At 45.6% G+C, this 25,198-nt stretch overlaps 2 protein-coding genes across 6 annotated transcripts in view; both read right to left on the reverse strand.

Annotated features, from left to right (window-relative positions):
• Svopl (SVOP like) overlaps window positions 1-20,430 on the reverse strand; it is a 59,013-nt gene extending 38,583 nt beyond the window's left edge. The window contains exons 1-8 of one of the 3 annotated variants that reach the window (XM_063250561.1): window positions 19,141-20,430; window positions 18,465-18,581; window positions 14,139-14,244; window positions 13,931-14,022; window positions 11,233-11,331; window positions 5,164-5,235; window positions 3,038-3,162; window positions 1,480-1,543 (exon numbers count right to left, since the gene is read on the reverse strand). In XM_063250561.1, the coding sequence (XP_063106631.1) occupies window positions 1,480-1,543; window positions 3,038-3,162; window positions 5,164-5,235; window positions 11,233-11,331; window positions 13,931-14,022; window positions 14,139-14,223 (537 nt within the window). In that variant the 5' untranslated portion in view covers window positions 14,224-14,244; window positions 18,465-18,581; window positions 19,141-20,430. The remainder of the gene's footprint in view (window positions 1-1,479; window positions 1,544-3,037; window positions 3,163-5,163; window positions 5,236-11,232; window positions 11,332-13,930; window positions 14,023-14,138; window positions 14,245-18,464; window positions 18,582-19,140) is intronic. The other 2 variants (XM_063250562.1, XM_063250563.1) reach the window with 2 other exon arrangements.
• A 158-nt stretch (window positions 20,431-20,588) lies between these two features.
• Window positions 20,589-25,198, reverse strand: part of Atp6v0a4 (ATPase H+ transporting V0 subunit a4) — a 79,215-nt gene continuing 74,605 nt past the window's right edge. For all 3 annotated transcript variants that reach the window (XM_013158625.3, XM_013158624.2, XM_003475513.3), the window contains exons 19-21: window positions 22,889-23,006; window positions 21,690-21,861; window positions 20,589-20,924 (exon numbers count right to left, since the gene is read on the reverse strand). In XM_013158625.3, coding sequence (XP_013014079.1) covers window positions 20,831-20,924; window positions 21,690-21,861; window positions 22,889-23,006 — 384 coding nt within the window. In that variant the 3' untranslated portion in view covers window positions 20,589-20,830. The remainder of the gene's footprint in view (window positions 20,925-21,689; window positions 21,862-22,888; window positions 23,007-25,198) is intronic.

Genomic DNA, 25,198 nt, shown 5'->3' on the forward strand with positions numbered 1-25,198 from the left:
TGCCTGCTTGCAAGGCAGGTGCTTATGCCACTGAGCTAAATCCCCAGCCCCTGATGGAGTTAATTTTTGTGAACATACAATAGATAGGACCATTGGTGCAGCCCTAGTAAAGAGTGAGGTGGCATGGGTAGGATTTCAGTAATAAAATGGCACATTTTTAAAATTAGGCACACACTTTTGAAGTAGAAGTATCACAAGGTTTGTTGACAGACGCTGGGATCATGGTGACAAATCACCAGGGTTTGGCAGTTGACCAAGTGGTGTAAGGAGCAGGGTCTGAGTGTCCTGTGGTTTAACATCCACAAATTTCACATGCATACTGTTAACCATCCACATATTAAAAATACTCAGAAAAAAAATTGTGCCTGAACTGAACATGCGTAGGTTTTGTCGTTATTTCCTAAGCAATGCAGTGGAAAAACTCTTTCACAGCTCTTTCCTCCATACTGTAAATCCTCCAGGGATGCATTAAAGTGGGTGAGAGGACGTTCGCCCATCATACAGCTTATGGGAGGGACTTGAGCATCCACAGACTCTGGGCTATTTGAGTCCTGTTGTACACTAGCAAAAAGTTATATTTCCATTATATCAAAATACCTGTAATGTGACCTACTGTTCTATATGCGTGTTTCTTTTCCTCTGGGTGACCTAACTGGCGTGTTAATCAATGCTCTCCTCTGTGAAGAATTGTAAATCCCTGGGGTCCTAACCTAATTGATATGTTAATCACTGCTGCCCTCTACAAATAACAGATGTGGTGCTAAAATAAGGTAACAAAAGGTTGTTAATTGCTGCTAGACTCCTCTGTTGTCTGCTGAGAAAAACAAGGATCTTCCCCACTAGCCTACCTCCGGATCCACGCCCAAACCCCTTACTTTGTAAACAGTGATGTGTATATAAAGGCTGCAAGTATGGGGAGCAGGACACACACAGCTTTTGCAATCTCCAACTGCACTGTGTTGCTGGGCCCAAGATAAAATAAATCAGCGCTGCTTTTTAAAATATATTTTTGCCTCATTTTTGAACTCGAGTTTGGGGGCTCGTTTGTGGATTACAAGAGTTCCCAGAACCAGTCCCCTCAGATGCCAGGGGACAGCCACTGATGGAGCGCTAATGCGACTGGGTGAGTTAGATACCCAAGGAGACCTGGAAGCTGACTGTCAAGGCGGGATGGGGACACAGCCGGGGTGCTGTCAGCTATGGGACATGGTGGGAATGATCTCCATGCATGAGCCACGCAGAGCCTGCTCCTCACATAGTCAAGGAGGGAGCCAGTGTTGGGCTCTAAATGCCACCTGGGATGATAGATGTCCTGGCCTCAGGAAGCTTTGTAATTGGATCCCTGACTCCAAGCACTCTCAATGCTTTTTATTTGGTGCCAAATAATAGGCAGAACTCTAGCCAAAGCCGGAAGAAACTCCACGAGCCTCATCCCCTATCAAATGCAGCAGACAGGGTAGAATTCCAGCTCTACCTTACCTGAGACAAGGGGAGCATGTAGCCTCGATACTTTGTGGGCAGAAATTCAGTCTTTATAATTAGCCTAAACAAGAAAGAGGAAAAAAAAAAAAAAAAAAACACGGTAATTTTGTTTCTATAAAGCCAGATGACTTAACTTTAGACAATTGTAAGTATAAAGAATTCAAAAATATAAAATGTCATTGTGTATCAAAATGTAATTGTGACAGCTAATGTGCACTTAAGTGACCAGTAAGAAATAAACTTAGCCAGCTGTGACAGTCATGCCTGTGATCCCAGCCCTTGGGAGACTGAGGCAGGAGGATTGCTGAGAGTTCAAAGCCAGCCTGGGCTACACAGTGAATCAAAGCCAGTCTGAACTGCATAGCAAAACTCTGTCTCAAAAAGACAAAATAAAAATAAAAATAAATTTTAAAAAGGGAAAGAGAAAATAAAAAAACTAAGTAAACTCACAACTGTTTATTATACACCCCTACCACTTAGGAGATAGTAACTACATCTTTTTCTGCCAAGAGCAGCATTAGCTAAGTTTGCTCAGACTGATTCCCTTTTTAAAAAATCATACCTAGAAAATTAAAAATACAATACACCCAAGCAAAAGTAATTTTCCCAATGCCGGTCAAAATATAGATGTCTAAGTACATATTAATTTTGTGAATAGAAGGATGGGATATGATTCCATTCCATTTTCTAATTGGACTTTTCTATTGCTGTGATTACTGAGGACTGGAGTTTTTAACATTGTTACTGGGATATTTAAAAACTCATCATCTATTCCCTTAGGCTTTTAAAGCTCAGAGCCTTCTTAACTCATGCCCGAGGGAAGAACAATTCCTTCTCCAACACATTAAGGTAATAATTAGGTACTCTGACATCTCCTGATAGTTTCAGTGTGACGTGCCCCAAGGCTTTGGGGAGAGCTTAGCTGGAGGAGCCTAGCTAATTTCCAGGAGGCTCCCCCAAGTCAGAATGGTTAAGGAAACCATTTCACACCTATTATCAAGAAGCCCAGTCTCCTTACCCACGGGCACTAAACGGGCAAGAGGCCCTATGGCAGTTTCAATCAGTCTCTGCCTGTTTCATGAATTTTTGCTGGGAAGTCTAAAGTTGCAGGGTAGTAGCACTTTAAAACAGCAACTCCTGATGGCCAAACTACACTCTAAACACTAACTTGGTTGGTCTAACAGAATTGTGCTGGTCTAAAAAATGATGATTATGGTCGGGAATTTAAGTGCCTGCCTGGCAAGTGTGAGGTTGTGAGTTCAAGTCCCCGTGCAAAGAAAAAAAGACAAAAAAAAATTTAAAGATGATGATTAGACTCTGAATGAATAACCTTTGGAAGAAGAGGCTAACACTCTGTAAGCTTTACTATTAAGCATTGTATCCATGGCAAATGGCTCCTAATGGAGTATGAAGCCATCGCTTAAAAAAAAAAAAAGCTCAAAAATAATTAGCACCAGTGAAGTGTGTTTATTACAAGTTGTTGATCTATTCTACAGATTTACCCTGTGGGCCGACAACTCCTTCCCCCTCCCAGGATTCCCAGAGCAGTGTTTACCCTTGAGCATGGCCGGACACGCCACAGCCCACCATGGTCCGAAGAAACACAAACCAGATGTAGGAGGGTGCGAACGAGGTCAGCAGGGAGAAGTAGGCACCCCACAGGAAGGAGATGAGCAAAATCTGGATCAACAGAAGAGAACTTGTCAGGGGACCCGCTCTGGATGGGGGATGGGAGAGAATCCACCTTCCCATGGTGATTTCTCCTGTCCTTCTCAGACCAGCAGCGCGCTGGCCTCTCAGCCAACGCAGCGCAGCTGACCCAGGGGAGGCCGTTCCCCAGCGTCCTTGCTGCCCGCTGTAACAGGGGCAGGCACTGGAATGTGCATCAGAAAGAGAAAGCCCATTTCTCTACACACAGGCTGTGGGCTAGTGAAGTACAGTACTAAGCCAGTGTAATTAGAAGATGAAAAGGTATTACAAGTTCATAGCAAAGAATAAGGAAGAAAAAAATAAAAAATTGAAATCTTTGATTCTCCAGCCAAGAGAAAATACACTTAAAACTTTTAAAAGCCTATTTTCCTTGTAAAGGAAAGCAAATTTGTAACGGCTATACAATATTCCAGAAGAAAGATGTACTATAATGCATGCCACCTAAACCATAAATTGGTTATACACCCTGCTGTTGAACACAGGAGCTGATTCTAATTTTCTCACTATAGAACAGGGATGACATCTGTGGGTGCGGCTCTGTGGCCTCCCTGACAAGCTAGATTATGCAAGGTAAGGGTCAGGTCAGGAGAGTGGATCTTTTCAAAATTCTTCATTCTGACTGCCACACGGAAGACCAGGGATGTTACACGATATGAAAGGAATATTGCATCTCAATCTGAGATCTTAGTTGAGTTGCACCCTGCAACATAAGACAGGTGAAGGAGATGAAAGTGAGACATATTAACACACACCCTCCGCAGGACCAGCGAGGACCTACTGCAAGAAGCACCTGAGAGGTGAGGCTTAGGAATCAGTGGAGAGCCCGGGGTTTGGAGAAGCAGCATCAAAAGCAGCTGCAGGCTTCTGGATGAGAGAAATTAATACAGGAGAGGAAAGGAGTGGAGCAGTTGGCTTTGAGACTCCTCTACGGCTCCCTCTAGACTAAGAGTGCAGAATCACCTCCAGAAAAGCAGTGTTTGGATCCTGTCTTGGGCAGAAAACAGGAGAAGACAGTTTTTCTCCTTTTATTACTGCCATTAGATCAAAAATAATTTTATTTCAAAAAGGCATGTTTTGGGGGTGACATATTTCTGGTTTCCTGTAGTACATGAGGATGTCTGTATTTCTAAAGCATAAACATGTCCATTTCAACAGTGGAAGACAGCTTAAGAAAAATGTGTTATGGTCTGGAACTTGAATATTAATTTCATAAGGAAAAATGATGTTTTGCTATGTGATTTTGCTTTTGGTAACTCCTGAGATTATGTTTTCAAGGTTTATCACATTTCTTTTGTAAAATGCCTTTTTATGATGTTTTTCCTTTCTGAGATACTTCTAATTTCATGTTAATTTATAAGACTATGATATTTTAGCCAGGCATGGTGGTTCATGACTGTAATCTCAGCACCTGGGAGGCTGAGGCAGGAGGATCACCAGGAGCTTAAGGCCAACCTGGGTTACAAACTGAGTTCAACACTGGGCCAGAGATTTAGCTCAGCCACATAAGTGCCTCCTTTGCAAGTGCATGGTCGTGAGTTTGATCCCCAGTACCAAAAAAAAACTTAAAAAAAAGTGAGTTCAATGCCAGCCCGAACTACGTAGTCTCAAATTAAATAAATAGGTGCATGCATACATACATAAAACAAACAAGAAAAGAAGAGACCCAGGTTTAAAATCAGAAGACTTGCAGTCTCACAAGTCTTTAGCCTCACAGCTGAACCAAAGTTAACTAATGTATAGCTGGCTTGCAAATTCCCACTTTTGACCTGTCTAACTATGCATACTCCTCATGGCTGCAGCTTGACGGTAAGGTGCCAGGTGTGAGAATAAGCTGTAAAACCAGGATGACAAGCCTGGAGCTCAGGAATGTACTATCAGAGAAGGGAATTTCTACATTTTCCGTTAGAGAATTGGGTGTTAGTGTTCATGGAAGAGAAGCATAGAATGCATCAAAGAAAATTCCCAACCTACCTTCCAGCGACCATATCTGTCAGCCAAGAGCCCAAAGAGTATGCTGGACACCATGTAGCCGAAAAACACCATCTGGAGAAGGAGGCACAAGGTGCTTCAGCAAGACCAGCTAAGATGTTCACTTACTACGCTCATCCATCTTAGCTAAAGGGGCTGGAAAGGCAGGGGACACGGGAGTTAAAGCGGTTTCCCTACACTCCCTCCTGGGACGCCAACTCATGCACCCAAGGCTCCAAGACAGATGATTCTGCCTCCTGTGGGGACTCCACACTTTCCGACACTGCTCCCTGAGGAAAGGGGGCCACAAGGCTGTGCCCTCGCTGGCCCCACATGATGGCCTTGGCTGGACCTGGGCTATCACTGTGAGTTTCCATTGTAATCACAGACATCTCCATTCATGCCAACTCTGCCCTATCCACGGCAAGCAGATGCCAGGAGAAGCAGTCTTCCTTTAGGTTCATATGTGTAACAAACCTCACACAAACGCCCAAGCCAAATCATCTATTTAAAAAAAATTCCGTGAATGGTGATAGTGCCTACCAGTAATCCTAGCCACTCTGGGAGGCTGAGGCAGGAGAACAGCAAATGCAGCTTGGGCACGTTAGCAAGTAAGCAAGACCCTGACTAGAAATTTAAAAGGGAAAAAGCTGGGGATGTAGCTTGATACAAAAGCCCTGGGTTCAATTTCCCAGGACAAACAAACTCCTCAAAATAAATATAAATCCTAAAATGAAGCTTCTTCTTTCAGGTTCTCACAATGGCTTGTGTGCCCCTGATAAAATCTGACATCTGAACTCCCTCTGATATGAAAGCACCTGTGAGCACCTTCAGGCTATGTATTTATTTGTCCGCCTCTAGCAGTTTCCTGCTAGGACTTTTTTTCCCAGCTCCTGCCTGGCCCACCCCAGGATAGTCAAAGGAAATGGGTAGCTTTTACGGGTAGCTTTGTTTCTAGCACCTTCTGGGGAAAAGCGGCTTCTCTCACCTCCTACCTTCCTCAGGAGACTTAGCTTCATTTTGTCACAGGCAACTACAAAGGAAAATCCTATGTAGTCCTGAATGATGAAAGCTATGATCTCGCTCTGTGTTTTGTACGATAGAAGCCTGGATTCACAGCCTGTGTTGGCCCTTAGGCCTGTAAGCCCATGATTCTGCAACCCAATCTGGGAGAGCATGTGGAGACTAAAACCGGCAGGTGCTTATTTTTAATATAAAAAGTGACTCTTATGCTCCTGGTTTAATCACCACGTGGAACTGATTCTCCAGCACTGAGTGACTGATTCCCAGAGTGAGAGGAGGTAATTAACCTGAAATCTTTAGCTCTCAACAAACAGCGGCTTGGGCCTTGGTGGAGTTGGAGTTAGGGCTGGAAAGTCCAGGAGATGGTGGAAATGTGGGCTCATGGCTTCAACAGTGGGTATGGTGAGACCAGGGCAGAAGCCACGGTTGGGGGCACAGCCAGAACCCAGCCCCTTCTGGTGCATGGGCTGGGAAACAAGAAGAGCCATGCCCCAATACCCCAGACCCCTGTAAGTAACCAGCTGATCCAGAGAAGCACAGGCTGTGATGATAGCTATTGAGGTAAAATGCAATTTGGTGCTTGTGGTGTTTGGTGTTTCACTGACTTTGCAGGTCTAGGGGCGGTCTGATCATCTATTCAGAGGGTAATGGTAGGCAGTATGGTATCTTTGGGGATCTCCTTCTGAAGGTGGTAGTTGTTATACACTAGAAAAAAGAGCTTTGCTTTATTTATATTATACCAAAATACCTGTAACGTGACCCTAACTGTTTAATATATGTTTTTCTTCTCCCTTCTCCCTCTGGGTGACCTAATTGATATGTTAACCACTGCTGCCCTCTACAAATAACAGATGTGGTGCTAAAATAAGGTAACAAAAGGTTGTTAATTGCTGCTAGACTCCTCTGTTTTCTGCTGAGAAAAACAAGGATCTTCCCCATTAGCCTACCTCCTGATCCATGTCCAAACCCCTTACTTTGTAAACAGTGATATATATAAAGGCTGCAAGTATGGGGGGGCGGGACACACACACACACACACACACACACACACACACAGCTTTTGCAATCTCCAACTGCACTGTGTCGCTGGGCCCAGGATAAAATAAATCAGCACTGCTTTTTAAAATATGTTTTTGCCTCATTTTTTTGAACTCAAGTTTGGGGGCTCGTTTGTGGATTACAAGATTTGAGGGCTCATCCAGGATTAAGGGGGACCCCCCCAAATTATTTTTTCACCGATCGATCGGCTAAACATCTGTAAGTATTTGGGGTTTTTTTGCTTGTTTATAATCTGAGTGCGTACACTTATAACTACAGATAAAATGAGACAACTTCTTGGGGCCTTCTTCTCCCTTTTGTATTTTAGGGCTTTTGGGGGCCATTCGTAACTTTGTTTGGGCTTTGGCCCTTGTGAGGATTTTTGCCCATTTGTAATTAAATGCGCGCAATGACTGTAGACAAGCCAGGGCTCCTTCTGCACCGGAATCCGGGGGCTATTGCCCATATGTGATATGGGGCTTTAGCCCATATGTGTGGCTTTGGCCCATTTCGGGGTTTGACCCATGTGTGTGGGTCTTGGGCCCGTTTGGGGCTTCGGCCCATGTGTGTGGTTTCGGCCCATTTGGGGCTTTGGCCCGTCTGTAACTTTGAGGCCTTTTGCCCGTGTGTATTTATGATCAGTGTTTTTGTACTTTGGAATTGTCTGCCTGTTTGAATCTGTTACTCACTTTGGGGGGTTTTTTGGGCCCATTCGAACTTGTTGAATTTGTTACTAACTTAGGGGCTTGTTGGCCATTTCTGTTGCAGGATCCGTGTGGCTCATTGGACTTATAATGGTCCATAATGAAGGTTCATAATGAAAATTATTTCCTTTAGCTCACCAAACTGTGCACAAAACAACCTTTGTTTGTGTCTTTAATGTTGGTCTTGTCTTTTGTGGTGCCTTGTTTAATGTTTTAGTTCTCAATTATTACTTGCAACCTCGGGGTGCCTTTTTTTTTAAAAGTATTTTTCTTTCTGGTTAACATGTAAATATATGTGTACATATATATGTATATTTGTAGTTTTTAAAAGTCATATTAACTTTACCAAGTAAAAACCAGGTCATACTGTAATTGAGCCAATTTAAAAGGTTACAATTTTTTTTAATGTAGCATTTTAATGTGATAAAAAGACATAAAATAATTATGTTTTAGACTACTAAAAAGGTCACTTCAAGGATTTTGTTAAAGGTTTTAATGTTGTCTAAAAAGCAAAAAAAAAATAATTGACTGGTAATTTTTTAAAAGGTGGTTTTGTCTTAAATTAAAAATGTAAAAGAAAAAAATGCTTTCTGTGGCATGGCTATTGTTGGGGGCTCTTAGCCAGCTTTATGCTGCAAATCAAGAGCAAAGAGCCCAACAGGATAATTTGCAATACTGTGAGTTTGGGGGAGGGGAATTTCCAGAAATGTTATAGATTGTAAAGACAGAGTTGAGATTTTGATTATGGGGGGAAAAAAAGAGAAGAAAAAAAAAAAAAAATTCGTCTTGTACTGAAAAAAGCCGATCTAAATTTTAAAAATATATATAATAACTATTGTGCTAATGTGATTAATGATTATAGAAATAAAATACAAGTTCTTGCATGTGCTGTGGACATCTAGGAGATTATACAACACAATTAATTTTGTTACCTATAAAAAAGCCCTCTTTTGTTAAGTATGTAATTTCAGTAAAACAATGGCCTGCCACGTGGCACCCTGGGACAAAAAGCAGTGTGCCATCCAGATGAAGCCTGCTCTCTGATCTGGAATGCCAGACCATGTTTTCCTTTTGTCCTACCCCTATTGAACAACCTTAGGTAAGGAGGTTCACCAGTATCACCAGTTGTTCTCTTTGTAACTCAGTCGGCCCCAGACATTAGACAAAAATTGCAAAAGTTTGAGAGATTTTTAAAAAATTCTCTTCAGTCAGTTATTAGAGGTTGCTTAAAAGAGATTTGACAACCAAGAGGACCCTAAAGACCAGGCTTAAGAGGTTTCTGCTGGGCTTTTAAAAAGACTACATTGGTTGTTGGACTCTCCATAAAAAAAAAATAAGACTCTTTCCTCCCAGCAAATGCAAGCCACCCAACAGATTCCAGTCCCTGTGACTAAAAGGCTAGTGCAAAAATTTCTAGGAGCCACAGGACTGATCCAGAGTTTGGGACCCTGGCAGAGGCCTGTTGTTTATCTTTCCAAGAGACTTGATTATGTGGCAGCCAGATGGCCACTCTGTCTGCGGGTGATTTCCTCAGTGTCCCTCCTGGTAAAGGAGGCTTAAAAATTGACTTTTGGACAAAAACTCCTAATTGTCCCTTCCTATTCACTGGAGACTCTCATCAAGGCTCTGCCAGACCGATGGCTGCCCAACTCCCAAGTCATGCATTATCAAGCATTACTTGTAGATCTGACTACCATCAATTTCAAGGGGACAGTGGCTTCAAACTCTGCTACTCTGCTGCCTGATGATGCCCCTCCACGACTGTATTGGGGACCAGACTTGACAGATGAGCCACTATTAAGAGTTCCTTTATATTTCTCTGATGAAAGCAGTTACATTTATCAAGGTAAGCAGGTCTTGGGAGCTACCGTTACCACAAACTCTCAGATTCAATGGGAACCAACCCTGGAGCCGGGAACATTGGCCCGACGGGCTGAACTCATTGCCCTCACTGAGGCCTCAAGTTGTCAAAGTATGTATTTGTTACTGCCCATAATCACGAGGCCATTTATCAAGAATGGTGCTTATTGACTTCTGGGGTCAAAAGATTAAAAATGCTCCCCAAATTTTGAACTTGTTGGCTGCCATCTGGATGCCATGGAGAGTGGCTATTATCCACTGTATAGCCCATTGGGCAGGAGATGACCTTGTTATACAAAAATAATTTGGCAGACGCCACCGCCCAAAAGGCAACCAGACAATCAGTGGGAATTGAGATAGCCCTAACATTACTGCTGATCCCACCTACTTTGTCAGAGCCTATTTGCACTTGTCATTTTATTACAAGCCCAAGTATGACCTTTGGTTTAAACAATTGTGTAGAAAGTTTTGTAAATAAGAAGGGGCAGAGGGATTGAACAGAGGGAGAGGGAATGGGAGTAAAAGCAGCAAGCCATACAATGAATGTGATCATTATGTACACTTAAAATGTAGCAGTAAACTTAATTTTTTAAAAAAGTGTATACTGTTGAGACTTGGCACACACCTGTAATCCTAGCACTCAGGGGGTTGAGACAAGAGGATCACTGTGAATTTGAGGCCAGCCTGGGCTAAACAGTGAGCTCAGCACCAGTCTGACTACACAGTAAGATTCTGTCTCAGAAAACAAAGCAATGAATAACAACACACATAGCCTGGTGTGGTGGTGCACATCTGTGACCTAGTACTCAGGAGGCTGAGGCAGGAGGATCACTGTTAATTTGAAGCCAGCCTGGGCTACATAGGATCAGTCTAAACTACCCAAAAGAGACTCTGTCTCAAACAAAAAAAAAATCAAATCCATTGAAGGAGAAACATAATAACTATATACAAAATGGCAATTTGCAAAGTGTTCTACATTATTTGCATTGAATATTTTTTTCTTGGAGGGTTTGTGTGTTTTGGCCCAGTGTCAGGGAGCAGGTCCAGTAGGATGGAGTCTACATGAAGCCCAAGGGTGCTTCAGGGTCCCCTCACCCCGGAAACCTCACCTTCCCTTCTCATTTGCCATGCACACCCAAAACCTGCGGCCAGCTCTGACTTTGGAAAGAATGGCAGGTAACTTGCTTAATTCTGCTTGGCAGAAAAACATTGTGTACAGCACATAAGGCTGTTTGTCATCTTTGAGAGAAGGTGACAGAGTGACAGTCCATTCAATGAGGGCAACTGGTTAGCTCACGATGGCCCAAGTGAGTGGCTTCTAATTACATGGCCAGCCCTGCCAGCCTGCAAGGTTAGGGATTTGTTTCTCAGTGGCCATCCCGAGGGTACAGAAAGGGGAGCTGAGCCCTTCAGCTGCTCCTGCACGGCACAGGACACAGGTACTCACCGTGGTCACGAATGCCACCTGCCAGTTCTCCAGGTGCCACTCACAGCGGATGACAGGGGACACCACAGCGATTAGCATGATCTCCATGGCCTCGACCACCTTGAAGAAGTAAAAATCACACCAGGCCCAGGTGCTGGCCATCAGTACTTCTCCACCTGCCCTGTCTGTCACCCTCCTCAGCCCCTGTCACAGGTGTAGGGTGTACCCACTGCTGTCACCCCTTCTGAGGATGGGGCCCACCAGGCTTCCTATCCTAAGATCAGGACAGGGTTCCTCCAACTGCACTTAAGTCAGCGCTTCTGTTCCCCCTGTGTGTGGGAGGAGCAGGGATCAGGAGCCAGGGCAAGAACGCTTTTCTGCAGGGGAGCTGGGAAGAACTGAAACAGACAGTGAAAGAGGGCCCACACCTGTAATCTCAGCAGTCTGAGAGGCTGAGGCAGGGGGATCTCAGGTTCAAGCCCAGCCTGGGGAACTTCATAACTTAGCAAGACCCCACCTGTCTGAAAATTAAATAAAAATGAAAAAGTCTGAGGATCTAACTCAGTGTGAAGGCCCCGAGTTCAATATTCAGTACTAAAGTAAAGAGAAGCAAAGAGCAGATGTCATTTCACGCCTGTGGAAGAGAGCTGAGTCAGCCCTTACCCCTGCCACACACTTGTCACTTGAATACAGAACCTTCAGTCTGCAGCACCTCTGGAGACCTTGCTCCATAGGCAGGGAAGTGTTCTACGTGGTGTTGTTGGTGATCGTGCAAGTTGGACTAAAATACTTTCCCTCATTCATTTTCATTCGTTTGAGACAACATCCTCTGTGTAGCCCAGGTTGGACTTGAGTTGACAGGATCCCCCTGCCTCAGCCTCTTGTAGCTGGGATTACAGGCATGTGCCACCGTGCCTGGCTCTGCCCCTCTTACCCCCTGGGTCCAGCCTCCTGAGCCAAGAGTGTCGGAGAGCTCCTGTCTTTCTCACATGTGGTCAGTTCGCCGCCTGCTAGGAATCCTTCCCTCCTTCCTCCCCGAGCCACTGTCTTCTGAATGTAGTTTCCTCTCTCTCTCTCTGAATTATCACTTGCATCTCAGTTTGTCTTTCAGTTCTGGGGATGAAACCCAAGGCCTCACACATGCTGAAAAAATACGTTTCAACTGAGCTATAACCCTAGCCCTCTTTACAGTTCTGCAACAGGGTATCTCTAAATTACCCAGGCTGGCCTTAAACTTGGGATTCTCCTGCCTCAGCCTCCTGAGTGCAGGGGTGACAAGCATGTCCCTCAGTTCAGCTAAGCTTGGGGTTCTTAATATATTATCTGTCCTTCTACTAAAGTAGGAAGTCATGGTTTTGTAGTTTCACAAACTTCACAACTGTTCTCAAAGCCTGGGATGGGAGACACCTGTCTTTCCAAACAGCATATGGGAAATGTCTTAGGCTACTGTGCTGCCTACAAAATACTCAAGATTGTGAAATTTATTGTTTTTGTTTTTGTTTTTTTTGAGATGGAGCATCACTATGCAGTTCAGGCTGAACTTGACCTCACTTTGTAACCCAGGTTAGTCTCAAATTTATAACAATCTTCCTGCCTCAGCCTCCCAAGTGTTAGGATTACAGGCATGTGCCACCATGCCACCATGCCTGGATTGTTTGCTTTGATTTTTTGAGACAGGGACTCACTCTGGAGTCCAGACTGGCCTTGAAACTCACTGTGATCCTCCTGCCTCAGCCTCCTGAGTGCTGGGATTATAGGTGTGCACCACAGTGTCTGGTGAGAGCCCATAATTTATAAGGAGCACATCTGTAGTTTCAGCTATCTGAGAGGCCGAGGCAGGCGGCCCACCCGAGCCCAGGTATTAGAGACCAGCTTGGGAAACCAAAGCCTTTCTCTGGAGCACCTGTATTTATTGGGTTTCTACAGATTGCGGGGTACAGGCAGTGAGAGTATGAATAAGTCCGAACGAAGGCAATAAATCTCAGTAATTAAGGGAGCTGGTTGATCGCAAGGTTGGCAGTCTTACTGCTCTGGAACAGGGCGTGTCAGCCTTACCCTTGCAGCCCTGTCCTGTCCTCTAAAGACAGAATATGAGCTTTTTTGACACAGCCAGAGGTCCCTTCATTCAGCAGTTTAACCCTGTACAGTCCTGTTCCCAACACCCATGCCCCATTGTGTTCCAGTCACCTCCTACAGGGTCCCCTCTTCACACTGCTACATTGGCCTCAGCTGCAGTTGGGAGGGCACACTCAGCCTGCGGCACGTGTGCCTGGAAAGGGCCGGGAACTTGTAAGAACAATAGATATCCTGGGTTCCTGGGATGGAGAAACATCTGGAGGCCAGGTGTGATGGCACAACCTATAATCTCAGCACTCAGGAGGCTGATGCAGGAGTATTGTCATGATTTTGAGGCCACCCTACCTACATAGTGAGTTCAAGGCCAGCCTTTACTGCACAGTGAGACCCTGTCTCAAAATAAAAAGAGAACTGGGGATCTTTGTGTCTGACCCTACACAGAATAATGCCAGGGTTTTCTCCCCATCTCCCTGTACCTCAGGAGAAATCATTTTAAATGTGAGCTTTGACTCTCTGGGCACAGAGACGCAGCACCTGTGTATACTGAGCCCAGCACCTGCTCCCTCTCGCACTTAAGAAACAGCCTAAATGCCCAGCAAGGAGGCCAGACGAAGAGACTCAGGGAGCCCTGAGGGGCACTCACCCCCGTGCTGCCCATGATCAGGAACAGGGCGATGTGGAAGAGGCCGAACCCGATGGTCTCCACCGCGTCCTCCACTGTGAAGGTCTTGGGCTCTGACAAGGGAGGGCAGAGGGGCGCTGCTGTGTTGAAGGCGATGCCAGGGTCCAGTGCCTCTGGTCACAACCCCCCCACCCCCGTCACCCAGCAGGCTGATGAGCAGGGCTCTTACCTTTCTGCTGCTGTGGTTCTGGGCCCGAGAGGCTCAGTCTGCGCAGGCTGAGGATGGCGACTGGCTCGTTGGGCTTGGATGCCATGTGGTCCCGGTGCCTGCCACACTGCCAGGTAGAAGGACAAAGACAGCATGCTGACTGACACCCACCATGTGCAAAATCTCATGGAGCCTTGCCAAACCCTGCTGAGGGAGGTTTTACCCTCAGCCACACTTCCTCTGGAACCGCACTATAGCATTCTAGTTCTTTCCTTCCCAGACTAGGACAGGGCAGAGCGAGGGAGTGTGTGGCTGATAAGAATAAAACTGAGCCAGGCATGGTGGTACACAACTGTAATCCCAGCACTGAGGAGGCTGAGGCGGGAAGATCACCTGGAGTTTGAGGCCAGCCTGGGCTACCTAGTGAGACCTTGTCTCTAAAATGTTTTTCCTTCCACCTACAAAGCATGGCTTAAGGAGTTTGTCCTTCGTATCCTTCAGTTTCTTCCTCTCCAAAATAGGGAAAATACCATGATTTCACCTCACTCCTAGGTTGTTGCGAGGACTCCATGAGCTAGTCTGGAGAAAGTGCTTCCCCTACACCTGCAGTGCGTGAAACGTGCCATTAGGGTGAGCAGGCAGCTCCTGCCATGCTGCCGTTAAGGATGCAATGATGCCAGCAAAAATAACAGTGGCAAACAGCTCCAGTGCATCACACAAGTTAAAACCCTTCACTCGTAGTTATGCTAAAACGACTCAGCAGTCACCTTCGGAGGACACTAACGAAAAAATTTCTCACTCTGAAAACTAGCAAACACTTTGGTTTTCTTGTGTGCACCAAGGTAGCCAATGACAAAACTGTGACCTGGAAGTTCTCTTGACTTTCAGAGGAAATTAAATTGTCACTGTCCTGCAACTCCTAATAAGTAACAGATCTGGAAGTGGGCTGTAACTGGGTTATTGCCATGTGGGTGAGGTTGTGCGGCCGGTCAGGCGGGGGTGACCCGCTGTGGTGCCCAAGGAGCCGTGGTTGGCAGAAGTATCCCAAGGAACGGCCTGGGAAATGATTTTGGAAAATAGAATGGAGCAGTTTACACAGGGAGTGTAAAAACGTGTTAAACTACCCCAAGTACATGCAGTAAGGAAAATCTAGAATGCGGGAAGTTCTACAGAATAAATTAACTTCCTTCCTTTTTTTTTTTTTTTTTTTTTTTTTTTTCTGGCTTTTTGTTTTATTTTGTTTCGGTACCAGGAATCAAACTCAGGACCTCGCACTTGCCAGGCAGGTGCTTTGCTGCTGAGCTGTATGCCCAGCTCATGACTTTGTTTCTTAAATAAATAAGTGGACCAAATAAAAGGGGAAAACAGAATGACATAGTAAGACTTTATACTTTCCAAGTTAGAACTAAAGGTCTAGGTATACTTTTGATAATTATAAAAATAACTAAGAGGCCAGGTGTGATGAGCTATTCAGGAGGCTGAGGCAGGAGCACCTCATGTTTAAGGCCAGCCTGGGAAAGTTAGTGAGATGGGGATCTCAAAATAAAATACTGAGGCCTAGGCTTGTGGCTCAGTGGCAGAACTCTCTGGATTCAAAAAACAAACAAATAAACAACATTTAATAAAAGTAGGATGCTACAAAATATTGGGGGAATAACAAAAAGGAGAAGCTATAATATAAATTAGCACTTTTCTTAGTAATAGCTTCATACATTCTTGTTAAACCAGGAAATAAAGGATAATTATGGTGTTTTAATTATATAAGTAATTACCGAGAAAACTAAAAACAAAAATTTTTCTAGAGCTGGGGAAAGTTGAAGTAGAAGAAGATTCTTTTTTCTTTCTTTCTTTCTTTCTTTTTTTTTTTTTTTGTGCTGGGGTCACACTCATGACCTTGTCCTTGCCAGGCAGGTGCTGTGCTGCTGAGCTAAATCCCCAGCCAAAGATGCTTTGTTTCTGTCATAAGTTCGTCTGTTTGAAATTACCATGTATGCTGATTAAGTCAATAATTTTTTAATTTAAAGAAAGGTAAATAGAATATCAAACACTTGTGTAATAGATGTTTTTGTGGGTCAGAAGAAAATGATACAGGGTCAAAGACCTGAAGGACCAATATAGAAAAATAAACAACAAGGGTGAGTCCATGTCTGCAACCATTATTTGAGTTTATATGTAACCATTTTCTTCTATCAGACCTGCAAAAATGTTAAAGATTGATTGGGGATCAAGAAGAAATGTAAACTGGTACATTTTTAAAATTTGTTTGTTTGTTTTGTTTTTTTGAGACAGGGGCTTGCTACACATTTTAGCTGGTCTTGAACTCACTATATGGCCCAACCTGGCCTCAAATTCTCAGACATCCTGCTGCCTCAGCCTCCTAAGTGCTGGAGTTACAGGGGTGTCTGTGCACAGGCATCACCGTGCCTGCCTAGTACATGTTTCTCGAGGGCACTTAGGAAACAGATGACACAGTGTTGACCAAGGCATTTTACTCTGAGGATGGTGATAAACAGACAAAGATTCACATGAGGTAATCAAAGTATATGATGAATATTTAAAATTTTTAAAATTATTACAGTAAAAGATACTGTCATTAATCCTGCGAGGGATTAATCCTGAGGGGGAGATACTGTCCTTACTCTGACCACACTGAGCCCATGGGTCTCAGTACTGTCTGAAAAGCAGTCCTGGAAATCCCTTTCCTGAGTGTCTCCATGATACCTGATAAAAAACATGGTGAAGTTGCCGCCGAGCACCTTCCGACGGGGAGGAGGCTTGTAGAAACTCTTCCACAAAGTAAAAATAAGCCGAGGTTCTGAATCCACCCAGGACATCCAGGAAGCCATGACAGCACAACTAACAGGGTGGGGGCCCAGATGGGATAAAATACAGAAGACAGGAGAAGCCAGCCCAGTCTCAGTCTCTCTGTGTCTGTCTGTCTGTCTGTCTGTCTGCCTGCCCGTCTTTTTCTTTCTCTCACACACAAAAATAAAGTTCACTCTGGATGAAGCCACTGTTACTGCAGTCTGTGATACTCGGCAGTTTTGAACAATTCTTAACTCATAACCTTCCCCTTACATCTGTTATGAGGATTAAATGAGTTGATGTTTGTCAGATATGGCACTGGATCCTTGCATCATAAGAAGGTACAGTACAAAGAAGGAGAAACTGGAGACCTTTATGGGTAAATGGATGCAAGTTGAGAGCATCCCCATCAGTGAACTTGCCTCACTAGTGTGAGAAGCTTAATGACACAACATATGTATATGTATGTATATATGTATACAAAAACAGTTAAGATAGTTACACTACTGATTTCTCTGAGTTTACTGAAGAGAAAGATTTGTACTGGTATCGTTCAGACAATTGAATGCAGATGTCTTGTGCTCTGGGTGACTGATTTGGGGATTGACAATGTGAAATGTATGTATCATTGTTGCCCCCTACCTAACATGTTTTGAAATTGTTTTTTCTTTTTGAAATAAAGTGGATTTGGAAAAAAAAAAAAAAAAGAGTACATAGCAGAGGTCTTTACTGCTCATATCACACTAACATACTGGATTCAAATGAAGAAACACCCAAAAGTGAAGAGAAGTTCATTGTTTTCTAAAAGAAGCTGAGTGCATTTCAAGGGCCAATGTAAGTGGTGGTGGAAACCATGGTCACTTGTATTAGGCTCCCACTGGGGAGGAAGAGCTCAAGACCCCCCAGCAGGGGTCTAACTTCGCTCAACCCTTGCTTTGCCTTATCAAGAGGGGGCAGGGAAAATGGGTCCTTTCCACTAAAAGTGTTCCAGTGGGTCTACATTCCTTAAGTCTGCAAAAACCACTCTATTTTACAGGAAGAAAGGGCTTTCAGACTTTATTTTTCTCAAAGACTTTGTGGTTCCTGGAGGTGAGACAAAGTGAGTTGTAACTCGCTCAAACTCCACTGAGGAGCAGGGTGGCCCTAGCCCGGACACCAGAGCAGTGTCTGGGGTCTACCACGGTGACATCCACCTTTTTCATGCCCTGCCTTAGGATGGTCACAGTCCAGTTCTGCGGCCAAGGAGGTTGCCTCATTCAGGGGAATCGCTCCTCTGAGCCCCCCTGGAGATGCAGGGTTTACAGCAGGACCCTTTGCTGGGCATGTGGGTGGGTTGTCAGGGTTTCACATTCGTGTGTGCAGATGGTGTTCTAAGGGGTGACAGGAGCTTCTACCCAGAGTCAGTTAAGATTCTTCGGAAAGCATTTTCATCCAATTTTCTCAGGTTCCAACAAAAAGTTTCATCAAGACAGAAGAAGATAAAGTATTTCAGAGATCTTAACTCTGAAATCGCCCCCTCTGACAGGTCTGGCACCTACTCACCCTCACTTGGCTTGTCTTTTACTCTGACGCAGGAAGATGAGCCAGACAAGACCAGTGCAATACGCAAGTGATTTGTTATAGGTGTTGGAGAGAAAGCCTGCTCTTTATCATCAACTCCTAGAAACAACAGGAGGGAGAGTAATCTCAGAAAACAGCATGCGAAAAAAATGGACAGGTTGGGGGAATTTCCCCCAAACACAAAGGCTGCAATGAACCTCAAGCTTCATTAATACAAATTGCAAAGGATTGTGTGACATTTCATTTTATTGTGTTTTGATGTACCAGATTTCTTAGCTAGAAATAATTGGGCCCCTGAAGATAATTTTAAAATTGAGGATAATTTTAAAGCTGAAGAATATGTGCTTGCATGTGTGCGTGAAGGAGTGTGTGTGAAGTTTGTTTGTTTGTTTTTTTTTTTAATTTTTTTTTGTCTTTTTTTCATTTTTACCGGTACCGGGGATCAAACTCACGACTGCCTGCTTGCAAAGCTGGTACTTATGCCGCTGAGCTAAATCCCCAGCCCCCGAAGTTTATTTTATAATATCAATAGAAAGAAGGAAATGTTCACACCCCATTTGCCTTCAGCTGTGTGCTAACAGTTAACTTCCCTCCTGCTGGCCAGAGGCAGGAGCAGCAGGCAGCTCTGCCTTCATGGGTCCATCTGCAGGGTTCTTACCTGTGCTTGGTTCTTGGGAAGCTGTCCCTTCACAGCCCCTCGTCCAGCCAAGTCTGCGGTGGAATTCGGAGCACTGATGGCCTCTCTGCCCAGAAAGCACCTAAGTGAGACGCCTGGCCCCAGGTCTCCCTCTTCCTCTTCTCAGGGCTCCAACCAGGTTGCAGCAGGGACAGCCTCGCACCCCAGGGCAGGACTGACACCTGGGCACACCCCTGCCCAGCAGCCCTCCCCTGAGCCCTTCCAAAGGGGAGATTAATCCCTTCTGGAGACAGAGATCAGTAGCCAGCAGGAAGGAAATGAACTTGCGTTTCTGTGGGCAGAGTTTTTCAAACAGTATGAGCAGGGGCAGGGAGCCATTCTCCCAGGCAACACTTTCTCACAGCTGTTGCCAGTCAAACTTAGAGGGCAAATGATTGGGACCCACCTAATGGTGTCCAGCGGCACCCCGCCAGAGGCAGAGGCTATAGTCCCCAGCTGACCATGGATGGACAACTCTGTTTCTTGCCCAAGAGTCCACATGACAAAGTGTCAGAGTCAGAACACAAAGGCAAACATCCCCAGCTCCAGCTAGCACTCTTTGCACAAACTCCCTAAATGGACACCTCCTGGGCGCCACAGTGCTGAAAGCAGGACTCGACCCACAGTGACACAGAAGCTTCCGCCATGAGACAGCAAAGCTACTTGCACTTGCCTGTCAGTCCCACATGTGGATGGCAACTTGGAGGCAAAAAGGAGCCCCACCCCAAAGGCAAATTCACTCTGGTCAGCTCTTTTAGAACTTCGTTTACTGGTGATGAATATTTAGAGCTAAATTCTGTGTGAAAGGACTTCTTCAATTGTTAAGCACTCCAAAAATAAGCTTTAATACTTGGCTACCACAGAGATGATTTTCCACCTGGGTAAAGGCCCTTCAGACAAACAGCCTGTGGAATGAATCCTAGCAGGATCTTGGGAGTGGGCCAGGCCAGGTGTCCTGAGAAAGGGGCCAGGAGCCAGACGGTGTGGCAGCCCTTCCTGGTTCCCCACCCTCAGGCCCTGCCCACACCCTCGGGGCCTCCTTCTCCAGTTACTCAGCACGCATTTTATGTGACCGAGGACTGTCACACTTCACTGCACAGCCCTTGGCCCAAGCAAAGCCGCACCAGGGCTCCCCTCCCTGCCTGCGGAGGACTCGACCTGTTTTTCCTTGCCTGGAGAGGAAATTCATGAGAAAGTTCTCAGGCGTGTAATGCTAAGCTGGAGACAAGGTGAGGCAGAGAGAAACGAGGGAATATAATAAACCCGATCGGTCTCCTGGATTAGTTTGTGTAACTCCATTGTTCTCTGTTGCTCTATAATTATCGATATTAAATGTTATGGGATGGTTTTGAATAAAGGCATCCTACAGGAAAAAAATGGCTCACTTGTGTGTTTTCTTGATTATAATACCTCAAATATGACAAGAAGACTTGGTTTATCACCTCCCCTCAATCCCAATCATTTTATTACTTGGTAATTAAGACCTCCCATGAAGTCCAAAGGAATTGCCAGAACAATTCGCCTCTGATACGGTTATCAAACCCCAAATAGCACATTGCTTCATGTCTCCGCGGGTGACCAAGAACTAACATCCACCAAACACTCTCCATCGGCAGCAGGACTCAACACCCACTGCTGGCCCAGGCCCTGGTGCAGGAAACATGGACTGAAACTACTCCTCCGCCGTCCCTTCCAGGATGTTCTTGAAGGAGAATGGAGAGAACTTGTACCCAGCTCCGACGTAGAACTTGTTCTGGAACTCCACCCTGGTGTGGGGGGCCACGGAAGGAAAGGTGATTAAACACACAAGTTAGAGGTGGCGGGAGGAGACAAGAAGCAGAACGCTTGTGAGAAGCAAGCTAAAGGTCAGGAAGGCCAGATAGGAAATGCTGTCCCAGCTGGTGGCTGCCGTGGGAACCCTGACGGTATCCCAAGTCCTCCCGTTGCCCTCTTACCTGCTCTCTTCCCCACCCAGCCCACCCTCTGGGCCTCGTGGGCTATAGCACAGCAGCCCGGCCCACCTCCCATCTCACCAGGGGAAGATGCCCACCCTGCACAGCCTTAGGTGACCACTCCAGCACAATGCAACAGGCGTTCCCAGGGTTACCTGTTCCCAACTGTGGGCCATGCTGCTGCAGAGCAGTGGCTGCCCTGACCTGTGCCCCGGCTAGTCCTTGGGTACATCTGTGAATGCCACTTTAGAATTCAGTACCTTGTTCTAAAATATAGCTCCTGCCCTGCACAGCACACATCACTGAGCCTACTTCAGATCTGTGGCCTTAGCTGTGCTCAGAGGCACCACTTACTTAAAGCTGGTTACTGACACAAAAGAAGGCTTGATTTTTAAAAGAGGAATCGATGTATGTTATTACATTGTTTGCTGTTGTCCAAACAGAAGGCTGAACTCATGTTCTGGCAAGGCACACATATTTCCAATGTCTCACGCAGGTGAGGCTGTGTGCCTAGTCTGCTGGCCCTGCAGCTGGTACCTCCTCACGCCACCCCACAGATCCCAGGAACAGCGTGCTCACCAGTGCAGCCGCAGGGCATGGAGAAAGGCAGACAGGCCCTCCATGATGAGGAGAATGGCCACTGTCAGGACGGCAAACACAGCAAAAATGACAAAGACCCCGATAAATCCTCCCCAGCCTTGCAGACGGAGGCCGATGTTCATGACCATGGTCCAGAGGACTTCAGACAGTTCTGCAAGACACAAACAACAGTCTCAACCCAGGGGTCTGGCTTGGAAATGCAGGTTAGTTTCAGATCATCATCTCAGATCATCAGAGCCCCATGCTGAGGTGGAAGTGTCCTGGGGCCTGAGCATAAATGGCTACTCTGGCATCTTTGTCCCCAATGGGGGAGTTTCCATCATGAGAAAAACAAACAAGAGGCACGATCAAAATGCTGTATATAGTGAACGCTTGTATTTTTAAAAAACATATTACAGTAAAAAACACATAGCCATTCATCTCCCTTCCCTGTAAACCCACTCACCCCACCATTCTTGCCACTTTCTGAAGAAGTCCTGGAGCTGCTCTTTCCTGGATGTCTGTATGAGGTCTGATCAAAACTACGGAGAACGCTGTTATTCAGAGCCATCCCACAGAGCGCCAGGCTCATCAGAACATTACCGTGCATCCTCACCACGCTGCTCACAAGACCTGGCTTTTCCTCAAAGCCACAGTGACCCCGAAAGGTAAATGTTGGGAATTGACTCAGGACATGGAGACGACCATGACAGTGCGACCAAAGACAGGAAAAAGGACAACTCCAGCACTGGTTCAGAAAGTGGCGAGAATGATGGGGAAAGTGTGCCTCAAGTCAGGGGATTCATTTTGCGGGGTGGGGGTGTGTGTGCAGGGGTTAATCACAATATGTCTTTGATTGTAATAAATTCTTAAATTGTAAACATTCACCTCAATTTTTGACCACACCTTATACTTGGTAGCATATTATTCACCAACAAAAAGCAAACTACAGCTATTAGAGCACCACGACTAAATCGGAGTAACATGACTTACATACAAAAAAACAGAGCACAAAAGAACACAAGCCACAGGACTTGCTGCGTGCTGAGCATTTGTGTTCCAATCCAGATTTGCATATTAAAGCCCTGACCTCTAACCTAGGCCCCGGTGGGAAGTGCTGAGACTCAGCAGAGGTTTTGGGGAGACCTGGCAGGGCTTCTGGGAAGCCGGGCCTGGATGCTGAGTGCTTTAACACTCACCGGAGTGTGCCAGGCTGAGTGCCCAGAGCCGCAGGTAGGAGGCGGTGTTGGAGACGCAGCCCAGACAGTACTCAATGGTGTGGATGGCCTGGTGAACAAAGACGTCTCCGAAGTTGAACTGAAAGGGAACATTTTAATTGTTTCAGCAAGTACTTCCTTTTCCACCTTTTTGGATTGAGCACATCAAAATCTATTTCTTTACTTTTTAACGCTTTGATTAACATGTAGTAATTGTACCTAATTGTGGATACAGTGTGGGATTTCAACCTGTGTACAGAACATATCAGGCCTTTCGAGTTTCCAGCTCCTTATGATTTCTTTCTGTGCAGAGCTATTGAGCTCCTCTTTTCTAGTTCCTTAAAAATCTATATAACAGGTTGCTGTAAACAATAGTCACCTGCTGTGCTGTGAATCACTAGAATTCATTCTTTCTCTCTAATTGTGTTTTCCTACCATTCTTCACCCTTCCTTCAGCCCCGCCTTCCACACAAAATGTATGTTTAAAGTGACACATAGAGGAATAAGACATGGGTTTTGCTGTTAAGATACTTCCTGTGTAACTCAGGGAAAATGAATATTAATATTAATACACCTGAGGAAAGAGAGCTAGTAGCACCGATAGGACAGGCTGTGTGTGATAACATTTCCCAAAATCAGTGAAAACGCTACTAGGAGAAGGTGGGCTGGGGAGGAGAGATGAGATTTATGCTGAGCCATGTGGGGGGCGGGAGGACCTACATACAAGTAAGTAAAAGAGAAGCAAACTGTTCCTGTTAAGAAAAATGACTCCCAGTAGAGAAAAGGCTGGAAATATCACAAAGTCAAGTTTGGGAGCAAATAATTAGGCCCAAATTGAGAACTGGCTTAGGGGAGGAATAGAAGACACCACTCGGGCATTGAAATTTCTGAAAAAATAAAGTATGAGGAGGGCAGGGATGAGAGCAGGAGTGGAAGCAGAGTGGGTTTGAGGGGAGAAGGCCCATACACAAAAGGGCCATGGTTGAGATTTGCTCAGCAATGCAGGATGAAGTGGTTACCTTCCTGCACACTGAAATGTGGGAGCAATCTGCTCTTGCCCTCAAGCAGCTCACAGAGAGCAGGGACAACACACAAATAGCCTGAAGACCCGCAGTGCCCTCTGGGAACACAAGGAAGGACCTCCTACCTATGAGCAGCTAGGGTCACCGTGAGCTCCAAAGGCCCCTGAGCCCAGAGCGCAAGAAACTTGGAGCTCCTACACTGGCAGCATTGGAGAAATTAGAAGGGAAGGAGAGCAGGGACTCTCACACGCTTTGAGTTTTGGGGGGCAGCAGGTCATAGAATGGAATCTCTGCACAGGTGGAACTGGAAGCAAAGACCAGGCTGAAAGCAGACACCTGGAACCTCATCTGTGGGAGGAAGAGGAAGAGCAACAAGGGAAAAGTCAGGCAGAGGAGACTCTGACCTTGGGAAACGCCTTCATCAAAGATAAGAGAAAAATGAAGTGTTGGGGAAAGCTGTAGGGAGCCATTGAAGCTGGAGATAGATCACTTGTGTGAAGCTAAAGCAAGCAAGCCGAGGAAAAACAGAAAGACCAAAACAAGCTATGTAGACAAGTTGTTGCAGCATGAAGAAGGCAAGGGGCCGAGGCCTGCCAAGCAATGGGTTGCTAGGCAGAGGGGCTGAAATCATCTTATCCAGTAGATAAATAAAGGTGCTACAGTGGTTGAGCAGTTCCTTTCCTCCCATCAGGAAGCTAAGGGCTCCACCTGACCCCAGCTTTTTCTTTTCGTTATTTTTTTTCATCCTCTTGCTGGTCCTTAACCCCAAGAACCTCAGGAGCCACACTGGGTCGCACCAGAAAGCACAGATCAAAGTAACTGGAGAAATGACAGCCACGATTTAGGACATAAGGACAGAGAGGCCTCTGGGAGGGATGGAGGATGTGGTCAATACATTGGGTTGTGGAGAAAAGACAAAAGTCAATTCAACCATGGAAACAGCTACAAAAATTAAAGGGAAGGGGGGAGGTCAGGAATGGAGCAAGCAGGGATAGAGGAGGAGGGCCAGTTCGGTCCCAAATCCCAGCAGGAGCCCTAAACCTCCAGCACTTTTTGCTATTCACTGATAGATTATAGGGCCCTACACTAGAACGTCCAGCCATGTGGCAAAGGACTTGGAACAGTTCTTGGAGAATGAGAGGAACTAGAAATGGCTGACGTGGACCAACCTGTCTGCAGAATGGGACCCCAGAAACCCTGGACACTGACGTCCAGCAAGCTCCTGGGCTGGTGGCATGCTGTGTACATCCTGTCGCACACTGGTGCTGGG

The sequence above is a fragment of the Cavia porcellus genome, unplaced genomic scaffold (assembly GCF_034190915.1).
Source record: "Cavia porcellus strain 051 isolate PalLab524CR breed Dunkin Hartley unplaced genomic scaffold, mCavPor4.1 scaffold_6, whole genome shotgun sequence".
Taxonomy (NCBI): domain Eukaryota; kingdom Metazoa; phylum Chordata; class Mammalia; order Rodentia; family Caviidae; genus Cavia; species Cavia porcellus.